General features: G+C 36.8%; 1 protein-coding gene across 2 annotated transcripts; it reads right to left on the bottom strand.

The window, feature by feature from the left end:
- Positions 1 to 2,240: 2,240 nt before the first annotated feature.
- Positions 2,241 to 20,745, bottom strand: LOC144434937 (eukaryotic translation initiation factor 3 subunit D-like). 2 transcript variants are annotated; one of them, XM_078123466.1, is made up of 15 exons: positions 20,562 to 20,745; positions 19,633 to 19,678; positions 18,701 to 18,840; positions 17,782 to 17,931; positions 16,802 to 16,926; positions 16,332 to 16,464; positions 11,164 to 11,259; positions 10,582 to 10,630; positions 9,896 to 10,026; positions 9,555 to 9,637; positions 8,134 to 8,263; positions 7,165 to 7,310; positions 5,885 to 6,077; positions 4,560 to 4,650; positions 2,241 to 2,939 (listed from the first exon to the last, which is right to left on the bottom strand). In XM_078123466.1, exons 1-15 carry the CDS (start codon positions 20,685 to 20,687, stop codon positions 2,926 to 2,928), a joined length of 1,653 nt encoding a protein of 550 aa, XP_077979592.1. In that variant the 5' UTR covers positions 20,688 to 20,745; the 3' UTR covers positions 2,241 to 2,925. The 2 variants fall into 2 exon arrangements, with proteins under 2 accessions (XP_077979592.1, XP_077979591.1); XM_078123465.1 differs by having other exon boundaries at positions 9,555 to 9,640.
- Between the last annotated feature and the right edge of the window lie 258 nt (positions 20,746 to 21,003).

Below are 21,003 nucleotides of genomic sequence, written 5' to 3' on the forward strand. Positions count from 1 at the left end.
CTATAAATGATATGTTAAAAATATACAGGGGTGTGTGTGTGTGTGTGTGTGTGTGTGTGGGGGGGGGTCATTTTGGAAAATGTGGTCTTTCCTAGGGGTCACTTTGGCTTTGGTCATCGGAGCTGGGGGGGGGGGGGTCAGTTTTAGAAATCCCACGTTCAACTGCATTGGCTGACATGCCAGCATATATGTCCTTTGTAGCCAGGCAAATCTTTTCAGTAGCGACATGAAATGGTTCTGTGTTTGCATTCAGACAGTGAGGACGATGAATCGAAGTGGGTCAGAGGTTATGGAATGTGCTGTCTTGATAATGATGCATGTCTTAAGATGTATTGAAATAACAGCATAAGACTGACAGGTGTATTCATTTCTTTGTACAGCATAGGGTCACTTAGATTGAACTTTGTCTGTGTGACGTTTGAATGCTTCTGTAACCCACATTTTGTCCTTTTCAATAGCCCAAAGCAACGGGTAATTGATATGGTAGTCAGCACGACATACGAGATCGTCCCTTACTGTAATGGTGTCCAAGAAACCATTACGTACCTGTTTTTTTGCAAAGTATATTATGGTATGATTTTAAAATTATTTGTCCTTCACCCTGCGCTTCTATTGCGCAATCTCATTCATTACGATGAGTGGTGTCGACTTTGGAACCGCTAGAAGGCCTACAGTTTCCTGAAATGTAAGTCCAAAACCTCGGAGTACCATTGGCACACGTTTATCCCATGGTAAACCCCTTCATACGGTTAATTGTATGGAGCAATGAGCGTCTTTCTACTAATGTACTCCTTGTGTATACTTTTCATAAACTTTTGAGATTCGTTATGTTGGTTACAACATATCAGAATGGTTTACATGTTGAAATACAATGAAATGATCAATTTTATCATAGACATAAAAAAAATCTTTTCCTTGTCTATTTTTTTCTTTCTGTTAGAGTCAGCAAGCGTGTTAAAACCACATCTACGAAGAATTGGTATCATGTGGCACCATTTTAAACTTCCACAGTATGACAATTTCTTTCTCCATATGTTGACAGTTTCTTTTCAAATTAAAATTAAATTGCACACCTAAAGAACCATCTCTCTTGTATCAGATGGGTGTCCGTACATACTAGTAGAGTGACTGGAATGTTATTTTTTTCTCGATCGGAAAACTAACAACATATCCATTGAAAATTAGGAAATATAATCAGAATTTCTACATGTCTACACTGATTTTAAGGTGCGGACCTAAAAATCCTTTTGGTTGGTTTCTGTATATCATGTGTACACAATTTCCTTTTATCCACAGCCGGCCTGAGATGATTTAAATACTGTTCAGGGTCACTTTGTGTATACAAAATTATATCTAATAACAAAATATTTAAACCTGCACTGGTTTCAACTGGCTCATTTTTTTCATCAAGTATTAAGATATTATTTACAAAGAATTAGTCAAATATTTATAAAAAAAAAAGACATTGTACTTGTTAATTAGCAGTCAATATAAATCTGTAGTTAGTATAGTGGCAAGTTTAATTCTTGAGCAAAAGCTTGGTTTTGAATGTGTCACATGTGAAAACTGTACTAGTTTGTAACTGCAGTATTGTTTTTTCATCATCCAGCCACAATTGAAAATTGTTAAAATACCAATAATTAGACACTGTACATGTTAATCAGTGGTCGATATTATCCATTACATGTTAGAAACCTGCCAATGTGACGTGGGGGTAGACACTTGAATGTAGTCTCCGTGTATTAACATTTTTGAGTTATGTGGTAAATCAAGTTGTTCACTTCAAATATGGCTGCCATTGAGTGAAAAAGTGATATGAGCACCAAATTAAAAGTAATGCATGTCTATGTTTATCTGATTCTTTATAATCTGTTGACATGATGTAAAAGCAATTAGCCACACATAATTGCTAAACAGTGTCTGCAATATGTAAGTAATGGCTTCCTTTTGATGGTCTACCCTGTAGGTCAAGGTACAGGTCAAAGGTCAGTCATACAAGAAAACTTGCACATGATTATATGGGGTTAGACACTTGAATGGAGTCTCTACGCATTACAGTTCATGTTTTCCTCTATGTGAAATGTTCACTGTAGAGATACCCTATAGGCTATCTTTGTCAGGAATGGGTCCTGTTATCAGAAGACAATTTTGGGGTATCCCAACATCATGCATCCCCCACTATTTATGCTATATCCATGCATGCAAAGAAATCACACACACAAAAAAAACCAGTATCCTTGTTCAGATCATTTATTGATGGCATTACCTTAGAAGGTAACTCAGTAAACTGGTGGCTGCATGTAGGCAAGTTGTAAAGCTGTACTCTCCTACAGTGATGTAACATTACAAATAGTGCTGTATGAAATACACATGGTGACACTTGCACTCGGTGAGGTATTTGGCTACAGTGGTGTATCTGAAAGTAGTGCCTGTGGAATAAACATGACAATACTTGCACTCAGTGAGGTCTGTTGCAAACCTGTAATTTGCTACAGGGATGTATCATTACAAACACAGCCATGTGAAATAAACATGGTGATACTGACACTCAGTTGCTACTTTGTTGTCTTTCTGTTTGCTTGTAGTAGAAATTTCATTACATTTGGGAAATCAAGGGTTGATAAACACAACTAAACCAGTTATCATCTTATTAGTATTTATCCGCATTAATTCATTCGTTTTCCAGGAATTTGAAACAGTTCGAGTTTTCACAGACACCTTTTACATCATTGCAACCTGACGTTGATAACTACTTGTAAAGCCTGCAGACATTCAATCATTTTGACAGTCATGTCTTCAATGAATCAAGGCAGAGAAAACATCTGGGTTCAATACTAATTGTAAAACGTAGAAGTGAGTAAAATTGTCTTCATAATCAGGTAAAAGTCTGGCAGCCACCATCAATGGTTTTCTTCAATCTTGCACTTAATCATCATCATCTGAAAAAAAGGAACAAAATATTGGTGAAGTTGAGGATATTTTTGCAATTAAAATGGCACAAGCAGAGTTGACAGTAGTTTTCCCTCAGTCTGGTAGGTTCGAATGGTTCAATAATTACATATGTACATGTACCTGATACTACTTGCACTGGTGCAGACACATACTAATGGGTATTTGCACTGCAGTGCAATACCGAAAACATTATTGCATACCTGAATGCAAATGATATGCAAATGAGGATGCAATCATTTGTTCATGATTGCATATAAATATCATTTTTATGGATATTTGTTGTTTTGGATAAAAATACGTAAAAATAACAGAACCCCATGCCATGTGAGTGCCAGTGTGGGTACTCAGGGGTATTTGCACTCATGTTTGCAATGTTTTCTGCTGTACTTTCACAAGCATAACAAGTGAAAGTACTGCTGCAGACGACACTGCAAGCGCTCATGCAAATACCCAAAGTACATCACACTTGTACTCGCGCTTCATGGGGTTCTGTCATAATCACACATTGAACATATCTAGTATAACAATAATGTTGAGGCATGCCCATTCAAACTTGTCTTCTGTCTTGTTGGCATAGCTTAGAGTACAATAGGGGTTTCCTACACATTTCGATATTATTACACTTCCTTAGTACAATAGGGGTTTCCTACACATTTTGATATTATTACACTTCCTTAGTACAATAGGGGTTTCCTACACATTTTGATATTATTACACTTCCTTAGTACAATAGGGGTTTCCTACACATTTTGATATTATTAAACTTGTTGAATGGCTAAGCGGCCACTAACAGTAGACATTGTATTACCCCAAGGGTTGTTAATGTGTTATGCAGCAACTTTTTCTGAGGGCTGAAAGCCAAGGGAAGCAGTTACTTCGGTACCGGTAATATGACATCTACTAGTGCCCAAATAAGGCCAGGCAGTAAGTGTTTTATAACATATCACATTCTCAGGCATACATGTATATTCTTTCCAGAGTGAAAGAAAATCACCGATAGGACTAGTCTAGTGCTAATGTAATAGTACCCAAGGGAAAATAGTCATTATGTCATCCAATCATGTCTACGTCTAAATACCAGGTGTGAGTTCCGCCATCCTCTACCTACCATTATCATCATTCTCAGACTCTACCTACCATTATCATCATTCTCAGACTCTACCTACCATTATCATCATTCTCAGACTCTACCTACCATTATCATCATTCTCAGACTCTACCTACCATTATCATCATTCTCAGACTCTACCTACCATTATCATCATTCTCAGACTCTACCTACCATTATCATCATTCTCAGACTCTACCTACCATTATCATCATTCTCAGACTCTACCTACCGTTATCGCCATTCTCAGACTCTACCTACCATTATCATCATTCTCAGACTCTACCTACCATTATCATCCTTCTCAGACTCTACCTACCATTATAATCATTCTCAAACTCCATCTACCATTATCATCATTCTCAAACTCCATCAACCATTATTACATCATTCTCAGACGCTACCTACCATTATCATCATTCTCAAACTCCACCTACCATTATCATCATTCTCAGAATCTACCTACCATTATCATCATTCTCAGAATCAATCTACCTACCATTATCATCATTATCATCCTCCTCTTCACTGTCCTCTTCTTCATCACTTTCAAATGTATTGTCAGGGATGTCGTACACACGAACGACAGGCTGTAAAACACAATTATCAAATTAGATACAATAGCCTCGGCATTATTTAGGCAAGGGGTTACAGAGATGAGAAGCACCTAGCTTTGCTTGTTTTTCAGAATGCATCACTGAGTGTACAGAAGGCCTCTTCTTAACTCTATTTCTGAGAGGTTGCATGATTTAAGGTTGGTGAAAAATACTTTTCTAGGTCCCTCAAGTATAAAGAAATGGAGTGATGACAAAAATCAGCCTTTGCATTTGCTCCTTTTTAACAGAGCATTACCATCTGTGACCTCTTTAACTTTATCATAATTGAAGTCTTCTATACTTTTCTTCAGTTAGCCAAGGAAAATACACGTGACCTAAGGGACCTTGTCACTATGAGTCCAGTAGACCCCTTAGGTTCCAAATATTTTCCAATGAATGATTAATAACACTGGGGAATAACATAATTATACCTCAAGCATAATTTATGAAAAACCGAGAAAACATAATGGCGATTTCGAACATTTGGACTCATATTTCAAACAGCGCATATCCAGTGACATAGTTATGGGTTGTCGTGATGTAGAACACACAGGGTATTTAATCCATATTTTCTCTTCAAAGACAATAACTTGGCTTGCGCATAGTATAATCAGTATAAGTTATTTTGTTTGCATTGTACATCATGTTTTGTGATTGCTTTGATTATTTTTTTGTGTAAATTGTAGAGATATACAACATTTCAAATCAAAGTAACTGTGGCACAGGAAAGGTTAAGTCTAGTCTGGATGCCAAGGTGGTTTCTAAACCACGTCTGGTCAAAGTCCCTCAAACAGCAAAAAAAGTTGTTCATCCAATCAGTGAACCCCAAATGTTAGTGATATAAACAGTGTATAAATAGCATTCTGAGCTGACAAGTACACCATATTTGGACATTACGTAACTGAAATGAGGGACTGTGTTACTGGTTAGAATTGTGTGATTGATTACAAAGACATGATGTTAATGACTGTGTGGGTGGCTGTGGATGAATTTTAAATTGCATCTCATGCATCTCAGGACGTCTCGAGTACTGACTTTTACTATACTGTGAGTGGAGGTGTAAATTGTAATGATACCGTATAGGAACTAGACTAGGTATGTCTAAATTAGAGTTTACAGTTTCTCCCTGTGAGAGTACTAATGTATACTGTTTTGTATTACTATATTGTACATATCTGACCTCTAACCTCTCTCTCTGTTCACTTCTAAAATATAAAGGCAACCCTACCTTGTTGGGATCTTTCATAATCAGGAATTTACCCTCGGGAAGCTTTCTGCAAATATCAATAACACAGCGTAGAATTCCCCAGGCATTCTCCATGTTTAGATTAATCTGGGATGCAAATTCACTTGGTTTGAACTGTTGTGTACCTAGGATGACATGCTTAGATGAATCTTTAGGATTGACTCTGGACACATAACTGTAAAACAAAGATAAAATCAGTAAATACATGTGTTACACGTTTAACGTAGAATGCACTTCAGGGACAAATCCCATGAAAATCAAAGTTCTTAGAATCTCTCCAAGTGTTTCCAAATGAAAGCTTATTCTTGGTACTTTGGAAATGATAACAAGAAACTTGTGGCTTCAGCGTTTTGTTTTCAAGGAAATCAAGTCTTTCTATTTTCCCATTCAGTGAACACAGTAGTCAGTGACCATATTGGATTCTAAAATATCTCAATTTTTCTATCATTTTGACCTCTATTTAAAAAATATTTATGGTACCCCTCATTTTTTGGACTCAGCCTACTCAGTATTCTTGAACAAAGTAACAGAAAGTTTTAAAAGTTCATTTCTGAGGTACTTACTACATTAAGACAATGGCCTTTTCTAACTTGATGCAAACAGAAAAACTCGCCTAAGTATTACTACCAACAGAAGGAAAGAAGCAATTCTACACTGCAATACTAGTATTTGATGGTATGCTAACAATGGATTTTCAATCAGTCAAATTTGACAAGGTATTGAAACAAGTTGTCACAACATGCCCACTGTGAAGTCTCATCTTTGTGCAATGTTTGATGAATAGATAAACAAACAGAACCTATTGACTGGCTTTGCCAGTTTGGGGGTTGGCTAAGGAACGTGTCAGAACAGTAACATACAACTATTTCACAAAATGTCAGAATGAGAGACATACTGAAAACCAATTAACTGCTCACTGTGGTATTTCATCTTTGTGCAATGTTTGATGAATAGATAAACAGACAGAACCTACTGACTGGCTTTGTCAGTTTGGGGGTTGGCTAAGGAACGTGTCAGAACAGTAACATACAACTATTTCACAAAATGTCAGAATGAGAGACATACTGAAAACCAATTAACTGCTCACTGTGGTATTTCATCTTTGTGCGATGTTTGATGAATAGATAAACAAACAAAACCTATTGATCGGCTTTGTCAGTTTGGGGGTTGGCTAAGGAACGTGTCAGAACAGTAACATACAACTATTTCACAAAATGTCAGAATGAGAGACATAGTGAAAACCAATTAGCTGTACAACTTACCCAAACTTGATTTGGTCAGAATTAGCTAACAACGCACATGTAGTCCATTTTGCTAATTTAAAGCTGTTATTCTTGAGTTCTGTAGCTAGGATAGCACCACGTTGGGAATCTAACTTTTGTCTCCATTCTACAGCTCCTGGAACTTGCTACAAACAAGAATCAAACCTAACAATCAATCAAGGTTTAGTAATGAAAAGCAACTTTCTTATTTTTTTGTAATATTCATTAATAAATGGCTATCTGGTATTACCAACTACATGCTGTATGGCCGGAGGACTGAATATGCCATATTCCCATTATCAGAGAGATAAAATATTTCATGGTTTGGCCACTGGGAGTGCTGTTCACATGCCGTTTTGAAGCCAGAACAATTGAGTATTGTAGCATACAGACACCAGACACAACATTACCAGTGGCTCATTTTCCACCTTGCTTGCTCTGCTTATTTAGTAACTACATGTAATCAAAACATGCCTAACCACTTCTGTAACTAATACTCTCCTGTGCTCGCACACACACACACACACACACACACACACACACACACACACACAGAATTCTTGTCCACACATTTTGTTCGATTGTTTTTTGTGCATTGCCATATGTTTAGTACCCATGGCCAAACTTTAGCCCTCACTTTATCAAATCTTTAGTGCCTTTTACGATCCTTACGTATGAAATGGCCAGAACTTTGGGAACCGGAATATGATGTTCTAACCCATACTCTGGGTGTACAACACCTCCAACACCAGTGCAAACTGTCTCTGAACTTTGTATACTACATGTACATGTACCTTATCCCTTGTATAAGCATACAATGTGTATATATGCTGCATCTACATACATGATTATCAAAAAGACATTTATAAGTACAAAGTTTATCCATTGGATCTAGCATCATCTCATTTGTACTTGTACCCTGATAGTTGGTACAATGTATTTGTGTATTTTCTGTCTCATTATCATTACCTTTGAATCCCACTCGTTAAGTGTTTTGATGTTAACAAACTGAGTTTCACCATTAGATCCTATCATGACACCATCATGTTCACATCTGACAATCAGTTCAATTCCATCTCCTAAGTCCCATTTACGATACCTGTCAACAGACACCATAAACACATCACACTTGAGTTTTTAATAATTCAACAAAACGTAAAGAAATCTACTGCAATTGATGGTGGCAGGTCTAGGTGTGGGCAACATGATACAGTTGAACGCCTCTTCTCATATAACTGTGTTGATCTTTTCTTACATTCACAATATATTGCTGTAGTAGAAACTGATGTACATGTCCAATGTACTACTTACAATACTTACTATGAATGCTGTGGTAATAACTGAAGTAATGTACAACTTAAGGTACAAGCTATGAATACTGTGGTAGAAACTGTCATACATGTACAACTTATGATACAAACTATCATAGCAGCATAATGTACAGGAAATCCTACCTGTATCCTACACAGGCAATATAACAGATATCGTACCTGTATCCTACAGAGGCAATATAACAGATATCCTACATGTATCCTACAGGGGCAATATAACAGATATCCTACCTCTATCCTACTGAGGCAATATAACAGATATTGTACCTGTATCCTACAGAGGCAATATAACAGATATCCTACATGTATCCTACAGAGGCAATATAATAGATATTCTACCTGTATCCTACAGAGGCAATATAACAGATATCCTTCATGTATCCTACAGGGGCAATATAACAGATATCCTACCTCTATCCTACTGAGGCAATATAACAGATATTGTACATGTATCCTACAGAGGCAATATAACAGATATCCTACATGTATCCTACAGGGGCAATATAATAGATATCCTACCTCTATCCTACTGAGGCAATATAATAGATATTGTACCTGTATCATACACAGGCAATATAACAGATATCATACCTGTATCCTACAGAGGCAATATAATAGATATTGTACCTGTATCCTACAGAGGCAATATAACAGGTATCCTACCTGTATCTTACAGAGGCAATATAATAGATATTGTACCTGTATCCTACAGAGGCAATATAATAGATATTCTAACTGTATCCTACAGAGGCAATATAATAGATATTCTACCTGTATCCTACACAGGCAATATAACAGTTATCCTACCTGTATCCTACAGAGGCAATATAATAGATATTGTACCTGTATCCTACAGAGGCAATATAATAGATATTCTACCTATACCCTACAGAGGCAATATAATAGATATCGTACCTATACCCTACAGAGGCAATATAATAGATATCGTACCTGTATCCTACAGAGGCAATATAACAGATTTCCTACCTGTATCCTACAGAGGCAATATAATAGATATCGTACCTGTATCCTACAGAGGCAATATAACAGATTTCCTACCTGTATCCTACAGAGGCAATATCTCCATCTGATTCATCTTGTTGAAATGGATTGGATTCATCAAACTTATACTTTTCATTGTTCTGCTTGAAAATAAGAAATCACAAGCAATGAATAATTATACATGTTCTATTTTTTGTCGACATAAATGTACTTGCAGTCACCAGAGATTCCTATCAAGTAGATAATCTCATATCCCACAGAGAATCAGGGAAAATACAGTGAAATTTATTCAATTTAACTTGTTTAAACCTAATATTTGAAAGTTGTGATCTTGAATTAATACTATTTTATTAGTGGAGTCATACAAATTAAATGAGACCATTTTTTTTCTGACCTACCATTTTCAAACACTGTTGAGAGAAATTATGGTTGACAAATGTAGCTTCTAATGCCAGATTTCGGGGAGCATTGATGTGATTTCCTTCCTCTTGGGGTGGCTCAGTGGCTGTCTCATTTACTGTCAGTAAATCTGATGGAGAAATGCATGACAAGAGATAAATGAAGGGATATACATGTAAGCACTAAGACTTAGAGATATACGAAGGAATGTATATGTGTGTACATGTATGTACTCAGGTGTAAAAGGAGTGTATGCACTCAGTGATATATAATGTGGTGTATGTATTCTGAGATGTATAAAGGGGTGTACAATGTATTAATTAATGTTCATCACATCATACATCTGTGTGTGTGTGTGTGTGTGTGTGTGTGTGTGTGTGTGTGTGTGTGTGTGTGTGTGTGTGTGTTAACTAGACAGAAGAGAGCACAGTAATACAATAAAGTGAAATATTTGTAGGACACCACACACACATTGTCAATATATGAGATAGCCATACAATACAGATTTTGTACATAAATAACATTACAATGTACCTTACCGAAGGCTTACGTCAATCAAATGTGACAAAAGTTACTCCTCTGCTCACCCAACTGTTGATTGTTGTACTTCACACTTCACATGGAACTTACCTAAATCACAGGGGACAGCAAGTTTATAGTTTTTAACATTGCACATAAAACTTACCAAATTCAGAGTCATCTCTCTTGTCAAAGAAAAGTCTCCCTCCAACATGCTGTGAATAAATAAGAGATTTATTTTTCAATGTATGCACTGAGATGATATTACATTGTAAATTATCATCTTTCTTTTGCAATCATGCCACTATTTTACGTAGACCAAATTTAACTGTCTTGAGAAATTATTTTGTAGTAAGATTACAAAGAAAGAAGGGGAACAATATATTTGAACAAATAATTAGTCTAAAATCAACCCATATTTTACCTTCAAAAAGATTGTTCCTAGCACTTTATGAAATCACTGTAGAAATTTGATGTTCAGTATCTTTTATTCAAGGACATTGTTAATCTAGTATGTTTCCTTAGATAACACTGTTCAGTGGCAATTTTGAAGCGTAATATGGATAATTTGTGATATTATTTACAAAAGTGATTCTTGATTTTAACTAAAAATGGCTTGTAGATTTCTCAAAGTAACAGCACAAGTTTGATTTTTATTTCTGAGGAACACAATATTATTAGTATTTGATCACATCATGTTTAGTATACAAGTTAGTAACTGATACATACAATGTTTTTGTAAACATACCTGTACAACCACATCCCAGGAATAGACAGATCGATTACAGCACATCAAAGTAGCCAGGATAATATCAGTAGCAAAGACATTTCCCTTGGAAGCAAGCTGTAACAGAGAAAAGAAAGAAACATTGTGAAACTACAACGACAGGCTTCAATGTACACAAGCCATCTTGCTATTGTTTTATATAGCAGCATTCAGGTATCCATGACAGTTGGCAGGCAATGAGGCATATACATACGTAGGAGGATTAAAGGGCAAATTGTTAAAAGCACCTCATGGTCAAACATTTTGCTTTTTGCAAGATACTGTATTTGTCACAATTCTAATGTGACAGAACCCAATGATGTGCGAGTGCAAGAGTGGCGTACTCAGGGTATTTGCACTCATAATTGCAGTGTTCTCTGCGGCAGTACTTTCACAAGCATAGCAAGTGAAAGTGCAGCAGAAAATACTACAAGTACAAACACAAGTGCAAAACATCCGAGTACCCACACTGGCACTTGTGAGGTATGGGGTTCTGTTATTATTAAATATCTTTATCCAACACAACAACTTTTTGTAAAAATGACTATAAACAATCACACGCTTACGTGTAGAATGAACGATCGCAGCCTCATTTGCATGCAGGTATGCAATAGTATAGCACTGCAATGCAAGTACCACTAGTATGCGTGCTCACTGGTGCAAGTAATCTCTAGTACATATGTAATAATGTACATAATCAAATTAAGAAAACAAAGACATTCCAAAAGATAAAGAAACCAAGGCAATTTTAAAAAACGATCTAATTTCCCTCTCTGTATCTACGCTTACAAAACCTTAGCACAAATGCTATAGTACATGTACAATCAAAGTTATTCTGTCTGATTAAACATGAATAATTTTTCATAATTTTGAAAAAAAGACACATAAACTTGTAACCTGAGAATATCACATAAGTATCTCTACAATTTACAAATAATAAATAAATAAATAATAATCTTTATTTGGCCAAATAAATTAAGAAATTTGTTGAATGGTCATCACAGGAACAGCGCCCTCTAGTGTTGATGAAGCAGGAGGAAACTGGAGTACCCCCCAGGGAAAACCTGCTTTGTTTGGTAGGGGCAAACTGAGCATTACCCTTCTTACTGACCTGCCAGCTGGTTATTGTTTTAATCAAACCCGGGCGATGCTTGACAGGTTCGAACCCAGACTGCAGAGGCCAGATCGACGTGTACAAGCTAACCGCTCAACCACTGACAACTCCAAGGTTTGACAGTTATCATTTGACAGTTTTGATAGTATGTGCAAATACTAAATATCAAGAAATTCTCAATTACAATTGATATGCAAATCAGTGTTCTCCACGACCCCTTTTAAAGAGGCGACACAACTATAGAAAAAGGTGTGTCTTGAGCAATAAAATAATCCTATATGTAATCCTTACTGTTCCACTCATAAGACTAATGCAAGAACATGGGACTGAATCATGGGCCTTTAAAAAATGTGGTTGGACTTTGCTTGCCATCAACTATGTACAGAATGCACACAAATGTACTTGTATATATCAATCATTAATTTTTATCAGGTGAGTGTAGCACCATACTAGTTGTTGTCATAGAACAATGATGGCAGCCAATACTCCAACACTGCATCTGGACTTCAAAACCAGCCCACCACTTTGTAAAGTCTGTCACCATCCATTCAACAACCCTAAAGTACTACCATGCTACCATTCTTTCTGTGAAGAATGTCTGATCGAACTGGTGAACGACGACAACAAAATCCTACACTGTGTAATATGCAACAAGGATTACCAACTCTCTGATGCTACAGTTTCAAACCTAGTGTTACGTTCAATCATTAGTGGTAGTTCAAAGTCTGATTCTACATGCATTGATACCGCTGACGTTAAACAAACTATGTGTGAAGGGTGCTTCAAACAGGTCTCTGAAAACCAGTGCATAGATTGTGCAATAACGATGTGTCGGGACTGTACCAAAGTACATCGGAATATTCCAATGACTAGAGGTCACTGGGTCGTGACCTTGAAAGACTACATTGGTACAGGGAGTAACAATGTTGACCCACTTCCTCTGCTGTCATTGAAATACTGCAGGACACACTCTGAAAACAAAGTCGAATTTTACTGCAAGACGTGCAAGATACCTGTGTGTCATGCATGCACTGTTGTACAACACCGAATACCAGACCATCAACATAGCGATCTCACAGCTGTGGCACAGCAGCATCGACAAGAATTACAGAAACATGTAGAATACTTGGAGAAATCTCTTAAAAACATCCACATTACTAAACAAATGGTTGACGAAAAAATTACCGATCTAGCCGACTATCGGGACAAACAAACAACACTGGTACATAAACACGCTCAGGAGAATGTACAGAAACTCGTACAGGCTGTAACACAACATGAAATGCAGTTAACTGAAAAACTTGATGGCCAATATGCTGACATGACAAACACGGAACATAACAATGTAGCTAACCTTCAAGTCTTCGCTAACACTGTCACAAATGCAATAAGGGCCATGGACAATCTTGTAAAACATGGAACATCAGCAGAGGTAATGAATTCATGTACAAATACAAACACATGCATGCAACTTCTTCAGAATATCGACATAGTAGATAAATGTTCGGAAAGGAACACAACTTTTAAAATACCAGAATTCTGTTCCAGTGAAATCACTCTAGAGGGCAGTCTTGGTACAATATCGTGCCAAACAATTACAAGGACAGTTGAAGAAAACAGTTGTATGGAGACACCAGTGCAAGCTGCTCCCTCGATATGCACACTCTTGGATTATTCATCCCACACAGGTAATCTTCTATCTCACCCTAAACAACCTTTCACAGCAGAGAATGTCCAATCTCATGCTCCACAACCTCTCGATGCAGGCCATCTCCAATCTCACTCTCAACAGTCTTTTGAAGCAGATGATGTCAGATCCCATGCTCCACAACCTCTTGACGCAGACAATCTCAAAGCAATTTCAGACGAGTTTAAATCATCCCAAAGTGATGCAAACATTTCACAGCTGAAGAAAGAAGTGGGAATGCCAATTGCTTTACAAAGTGTTAAGAAAAGTGATGGTAACAACACTAACAAAGACACTCTGCCAACAGATGAGAGCTACAATAAAACGATCGACATACTAAAAACTGACCAGACATATGTTGATACACACAGACTGACGAGAAAGAGACACGCAGAACCACTTGATACTGGTTCCGAACACACAACTAATCCTGACAATTCTGAGCATGGTACACCTCCTCCAGCCAAGTCAAGAGCTCTTCCATCAAGTTCAAAAATCAAACTTGAGAATTTGCAGCCAGTCAGACTATCAAACTTGCCTAAAACAGCACGACTTCTTGACACACTTTATGGTGTAGTGCAACACATCAGTTTGGGCTCCTCTCACAAGGAAATAACTGCGGAAATCCTAGATCCTAAGGGCATCATAACAAAACTGAATCTGAGTGAAGACCAAGATAGAAGAAGAGGGTGTCAGCTCATTCACATCACCACAGAGACCAAAGGAAGACACACAGTGTCAGTCAAAATTGAAAATCACCACATTCAGGGATCCCCACACTATCTGAATGTATTTCCAACATGGAAACAAAAGCCGAATTTTGGAGAAAACATCTGTGCCGATGGGGGTCATGACAACACAATGATTGGCATTGCAGTAGACAAAATGGGTCACATTGTCATGACAGAGTTTGAAAAGAGGCAGATTGTGGTACTGATGGCAGACGGCACACGTAAACGAGTCATAACATTTACAGGCAAGTTTCCGAAACCATTCCGTCCAACTGGCATAGCAGTGGCATGTAAAAACTATTACTTCATCACAGATTATGGTAATGCACAGGTAGTTGTCTGTACCAGCACTGGTGTATTCATTCAAAAGTTTGCTGCCAAACGGATGAAAAATGCATGTAGCATTGCAATGAACAGCTCCAATGGGACAGTGTATGTTGTTGACAAATCTTCACATCTTGTACATAAATTCATGGGCGATAACAAGTCGTATGTCAATTCAATCGGAGGCTCTGGCAGTGGAGATGGGCAATTCAGAAACCCAAACAGTATTGCTGTAAACAAGAATGGCCACGTCATCATCTCTGATGCAGGCAATCAACGTATCCAGGTATTAGATGCCACTGACCGGTTCCTCTACAGTATCCATGGTAACATGATTACAAGTCCGGTAGCGGTCACTGTTGACATGGATGATCAGCTTTATGTATGTAACCTGTACGACACTAAAATACATAAACTGGACCAATATGGAAGGACTGTAAGTCATATCGAAACCAACAAGGATGGCCTTATTTGGCCAAGGGCTATCGCTGTGGCCAACGCATTGCCATGTAAATTAGTTGTGATTGACAATGACACATCACTCTCCTGCATCAAAGTATTTGTTTGATGTGTTGCATGGCAACTGGCACAGGACACAACTTATTAACGTTGACAGGTGGCAAGTAACAATAACTCAGTGTTTAACTGACAATTTATCATCTTTCCAAAGGGGGAAAAAGGCAGAATTTTCAATACAGACTATATGTGGCATAATTTTGTATAGGAACCCCTGTAAAGTGACTGGGGAACACACATACATTTTATCAATTATAATTAACATCAATGTCTGAAAGTAATGGTCCTGGCTTACAAGATGGATTTAACACTGGATCATTGCTTCTGTTCAGGGATCAAATTTTTCTATATAAAATCTGCAAGACATCAGTTTTGCAAGTACAAATAACTACAAGCGTGAACAAACTGTCAATTTGTCACATTCAGTTTAAATAACATCATTGCTTGACTGAAGAGCCTAAACTGGAGAATTGAATATTGCCCAGTGAGTTTTAGTGCATTTTCACAGGTGTGAAAGTTATTCCTCAATAACAACTTTTCCATGAATAATGTAAACCAGTTCATGAAATACTCCAGTCTCTACCACCTTAGCTTATAGTACTTGGTCGATGCTATCTCTGCAATGGAACATTCAACTGTATGTTTTAAAGAATGACATGACATTTTGTTGTATTTTACCAAATTAATCATTCATATACAAATGTACAATAAAGTTCTGAGGATCATGGCAATGTTTGTTTCATACATGTACTTGTCTATATTGTGATATTTTACTCACTTTTCTAATGACTGGGTCATCAGTTGTTGTGACTTTGTGAAACACACGGTTCACTCGCTTCAGCTTCTTGTCTAGTTTGGTTGTCACTCTATCATAGTTTTTATCATAGTATTCCATGGAACCTGCACATAGCCTGTGAAATACATATCAAGTGGTTAGCCTTGGTAAGGGTGTGATGCCATCGTGACAAACGCTAGACCCCATTTTAGATGTACTTTTTGGTAGGATCTGTCTGAAACAGTAGAACAAGTGCATGCCAACACTAATACAATGCATGATAGTAAAGAAACTTTTTGTACCTAGGGATACAGGAAATATATCCCAAATTAAACCAAACATAACAAGAATTCAGAAAACTAGGCCCCTTTTTAGACCAACAGGCTGAAAATCATAGCCAAAAGAGCAGCACATCTTTGTATGGTCAATTCAACTATTCCATTCATGTGACATGTAGTTTACTCTTTACTTACTGATTCTCTGGTTCAGAAACATCCATAAATTTCAGTTTACTCAATCTTGGGAAGTCCATTTCTTCCACAACCTTCCATGTTGGTCGTACTTCCACGGATGCTTCACGGTTCTTGACAGGTCCTTTCTATATCAACAATAGCAAAATAAAGAGACACACAGTTAAAAAAAAGACACCATGATGTGAAGACGAGATGTTCTCTTGCCAATATTACTTGGGTGTAAAAACATGAAATACCTAAAAGGACATGGCTACACACATGGGAATCTCTAAATGGTACCAGTAGACATATTTGCAAATTTAATATTTTTTTTTTACAGATGTAATGTGAGTCACGCTAGACACGTTACTGCATGTGCATGTATGTGCTGGAGGAAAAGTGGGAATTAGTAATTTACATAGGCGATGACATCATGTACACAACTAGTAGCATTCTTGTTGTTGAAAGAAACATGTGTGTACACCATGATAAGAAATACTGCACAGAGTCTATTCATAGACAGTAAACTATCAAAGTACAATAAGACCTAGGTAAACTCCATGTATGTTTCACATGTTTTCTACCAGTTATCCACCAAAATTACTGCCTGTCTATTACAAGATAGGGAAACTATAGTAACTTTAGATGTTTTCTCCTCTCGTTCCCAAGTTTTCAAACACCAGCAAAAACATTCACAGGTTGCATTACTGCCCCTTATACATGTACATGTATGTCAATACATGGCTTTGTTTGTATATCTACATGTATTGTAGTACTCTGTTGGTTCTTTTCATACAGACACATATGAAGTGTGCGATGTGAAACTATAGGAAATAATAAGTATGCAGGCTGTATGCTTGATGTATCACAATAGAACTGATTTGAATTCAAGTGCTTACATTTGTGTGTACTGTGTCACTGTCTGTCTGTCTGTCTGTCTGTCTGTCTATGACTATGTGTGATTGTACATTTGTCTGCACTGTGTATATTACTAGTAGTACCTGAAATCTGTTATCACTCCATTTCTGTCTACCAAACTGTTTTTGAAGTCTTCTCATTTGACGTTGCCTTTCTTTCTGGGCTTTTGTCAAAGTCTGCATCGACGCTTGGTTCCTCTGTTCTCTTCTCTCCCTGTCTCTTCGCAGGTTGCGCTAAGATAAAGATATAAAGTTCATAATCGTATGACAATCAAAAATGTTCAATTCCACTATAAATATTCTTTTTCCTAAACACATTGCTGTACTGAATGCACAAAAATGTTTTTTCCCCTCAAACTGGCCATATTCCAACCTGATAATACATGTACATATAATAATTGCAGAATAAAAACACACACGTAAAGTACATAAAACCTAGTAATAAACATGCAAATATGGAATTCACAGTGTATACCATAGTCTGTAAGATATGATATGCTGTGCCAGCCACACTATCAGCTATCGCTTGAAGATTTGAGTAGCCTGATAGGGCTTAACAACATGATGTATCTTACAGTGTATGTATACCACAGCAGTAGTTATTGTACTTCTGGATTGAAAGATACACTTCTGAGTCACAATGTCCTCCCCACTATAGATAAAGCATGGTGCTAGCACCGACCATGTCATCCAGGCTACCATGCTTGGTAGATTTCTATTGCTTCAAAAGTGTTCTATGATCCTTGAGCTTTTAGTAATCTTTGAATGATACTATTATAATAATAATTTCACAGCAGAAATTGTTGATCCCAATCTCAATGTATGTGTAACATTGAAGATATGCATATTACATGCTGATCATTATGCAAATTACCAAGTTATTGATGGTTAATATATGTAAATGAGTTGTCAACCTTACAACCTATCCTAGGTAGAACACTGTGTTTATACAATGTATATCATTATTACTTTTGTCTGAGGCAGACACAGTTCTTAAGTTTACCTGTTGATTCATTCTGAATCTATTTCTCTGGTACAATGGTTTCTGGATCTTAGCGGTATCAACCAATTGGAAAGTTGATTCATCTTCTTCATGGTAGTAGGCATACTGAGTTCCAGAGCCAAACTGAGAATTATATTTTCCTGAGGAATTAAACCCAGAAAGAAATTTCAATAAAATAATAAAAAATAAAATCTGAGCAAGCTCAAAAACTTAAGTTTGATGACAACATTGTCAAATATCATTTTGATTTATTGTCCAAGTACTACAGAACCAATGACTTTGAATAGTGTTGGCAGTGTTTTGTTACTGGCAGTAAGTACTACTAGCCTAGATAAAATCTACTAAACTTCCCTAAGTATTTCATTATATTCCCAAAAAAATTTATCGTAAGGCCTAAAAAAAATTTTACGGTTCCATTTACGCTTAATTTTGGAATAGGTAGGTAGATTTTTTTTCATGTGTGAGTGTTTACATTTGTCGTTCAGGTAGTTATGTTTTCTGTTGTTTTCCATATGGTCTCTGTATTATTGGTTTCTACTCATCAGATGTACAGCCATTACAGATTGGGAGAACAGTTTTATATTGTCTTTTTAAGTTGATGTTAGCAAGACCTCACAATTTTTGCGATATCATTATTTTGTTCTCGAATATGTTTTAAAAAAACCTTTTAGGGTCAGCCGTGAAAAACTAGGTGGGGTTGGGTAACCAGAATCAAAAAAAAAAAAATTTAAGCAAGTGTATAGGAAGCTTCTTTTTTTTTTTTAAAGATTGACATTAAGACAAAGTAGAAAGTCAAGTTAATGTATATAAACTTTAGATTACTCATATATCAACACTTGAAGGGTGTAACGACCTGATTGCTATATACCAATACTGCTGGCACAATAATCTTGAAATGACAACAAATTTCACTGTATACAACATACACTTACCTAAATAACGTTTATCTTGGTAAGTTGTTCCTGTCCAATCTGATACCTGAAAAAAAAAATTTAAAGAACAGAAATTTAGTAAGTGTAAGAATTAATATGGTGAATGGATAGCAGTATTACAAGTCTACTAAAGGGATACATGTAGGTGACTGGTTATTATTGGTCAGATTTGGCATAAAATTACACATGTATTTAAAGTTCATTGATTTTGTTTCAACTCTCAATGTTAACATTAAATGATCATTTTCAAATTATGACCAAACTGGCCCACTTTATACCCTCTTGTGAGTTATGTGCAACTCAGGATTTTACACAATCTATCTTCATTGTACTATAACTGCTCCCCCCCCCCCCACACACACACACACACACTCAAAGTGTCACACTGTTCCAACAGCTGTGTTCCTAAAATACATGTATCCCAACAACTTTCCAGAATCAAGATGCACTTTTATACCAACACAACAGAAATACTAGGTATTATAAGATACAAATTCTTCCAGGGTCACACAAATAATAGATAAATAAGACTAAATTTGCTAACCAGGTAACCCTATACCCTTCAAAGTAAGTGATAAAAAAATATTTACAGTATTTAAAAGTTATAAGTTAGGGTTGTACTGATTGCAGTCCTGCTTGCATACGGAGTAAGTCTCCTTCCTTCTCGTCTTCTGGTGTGAGGGTCATGTCGGTAATCTTAGACTCGTGCACCGTCTGCAAGCAGGGCTATACTGATTATGGATACTATACTCAGAGTCCAGTTTACCCCATACCGTTCTTTCTTTGAATAGACAGTAGTATTTTATTCTGGAATAATGTAAACCAAGTATGTAATGTGATTGTCATCAACGTTTATCATTCACGTTAACGTCATAGTCACACAAACCGGTGTGTGAGATCCTAGTACAATATGTAACATGTGGACGTACCTTTCCAAGTCGATCTCCCTTTGAAAATGGTTGGTATGGCATATCTTTAAACTGTTCGGGTATTTCGCTTGGTCCCCAGCCATAGGCATTATCTTGAATCGTCGGGGGGACGAAATGAGCCGTCATTTTTTCTATTGTAAATGAAATACGGCAAAGGCCCACATGTAACTCGTCGATTGCAAAAGATGGCGGCAGGAGTGCGCCCTCATTAGGTTAAACCTGTCCGTAAATTTTGTTGAAGGGTATGAATTATTAAAAATACACCCTAAGATATCAATTTTACCAAAGAGTATATATGTCAGTAAGTTTTTGTATATCTTATGAGAAGAATAACACTATAATATTACGGAATCTACTACGAAAAGCTACGGTCAGAAAAGGGCGCCATCATTCAACTCTCGTGGGCATAGAAATTGGTGACGAGATCTCATACACCCACGGA

This window comes from Glandiceps talaboti, chromosome 5, assembly GCF_964340395.1.
Source record: "Glandiceps talaboti chromosome 5, keGlaTala1.1, whole genome shotgun sequence".
Lineage (NCBI taxonomy): Eukaryota > Metazoa > Hemichordata > Enteropneusta > Spengelidae > Glandiceps > Glandiceps talaboti.

Bases quoted from the DNA above. Each gene is read 5' to 3' on its own strand.
- LOC144434937 (XM_078123465.1), bottom strand. From the start codon at position 20,687: ATGACGGCTCATTTCGTCCCCCCGACGATTCAAGATAATGCCTATGGC. The intron at 9,641-9,895 runs GTAGGTCAGAAA...CTTATTTTCAAG, and splicing joins CTCAACAGTGTTTGAAAATG to CAGAACAATGAAAAGTATAA. The intron at 8,264-9,554 runs GTAGGAAATCTG...GTCTGTTGACAG, and splicing joins ATTGCCTCTGTAGGATACAG to GTATCGTAAATGGGACTTAG.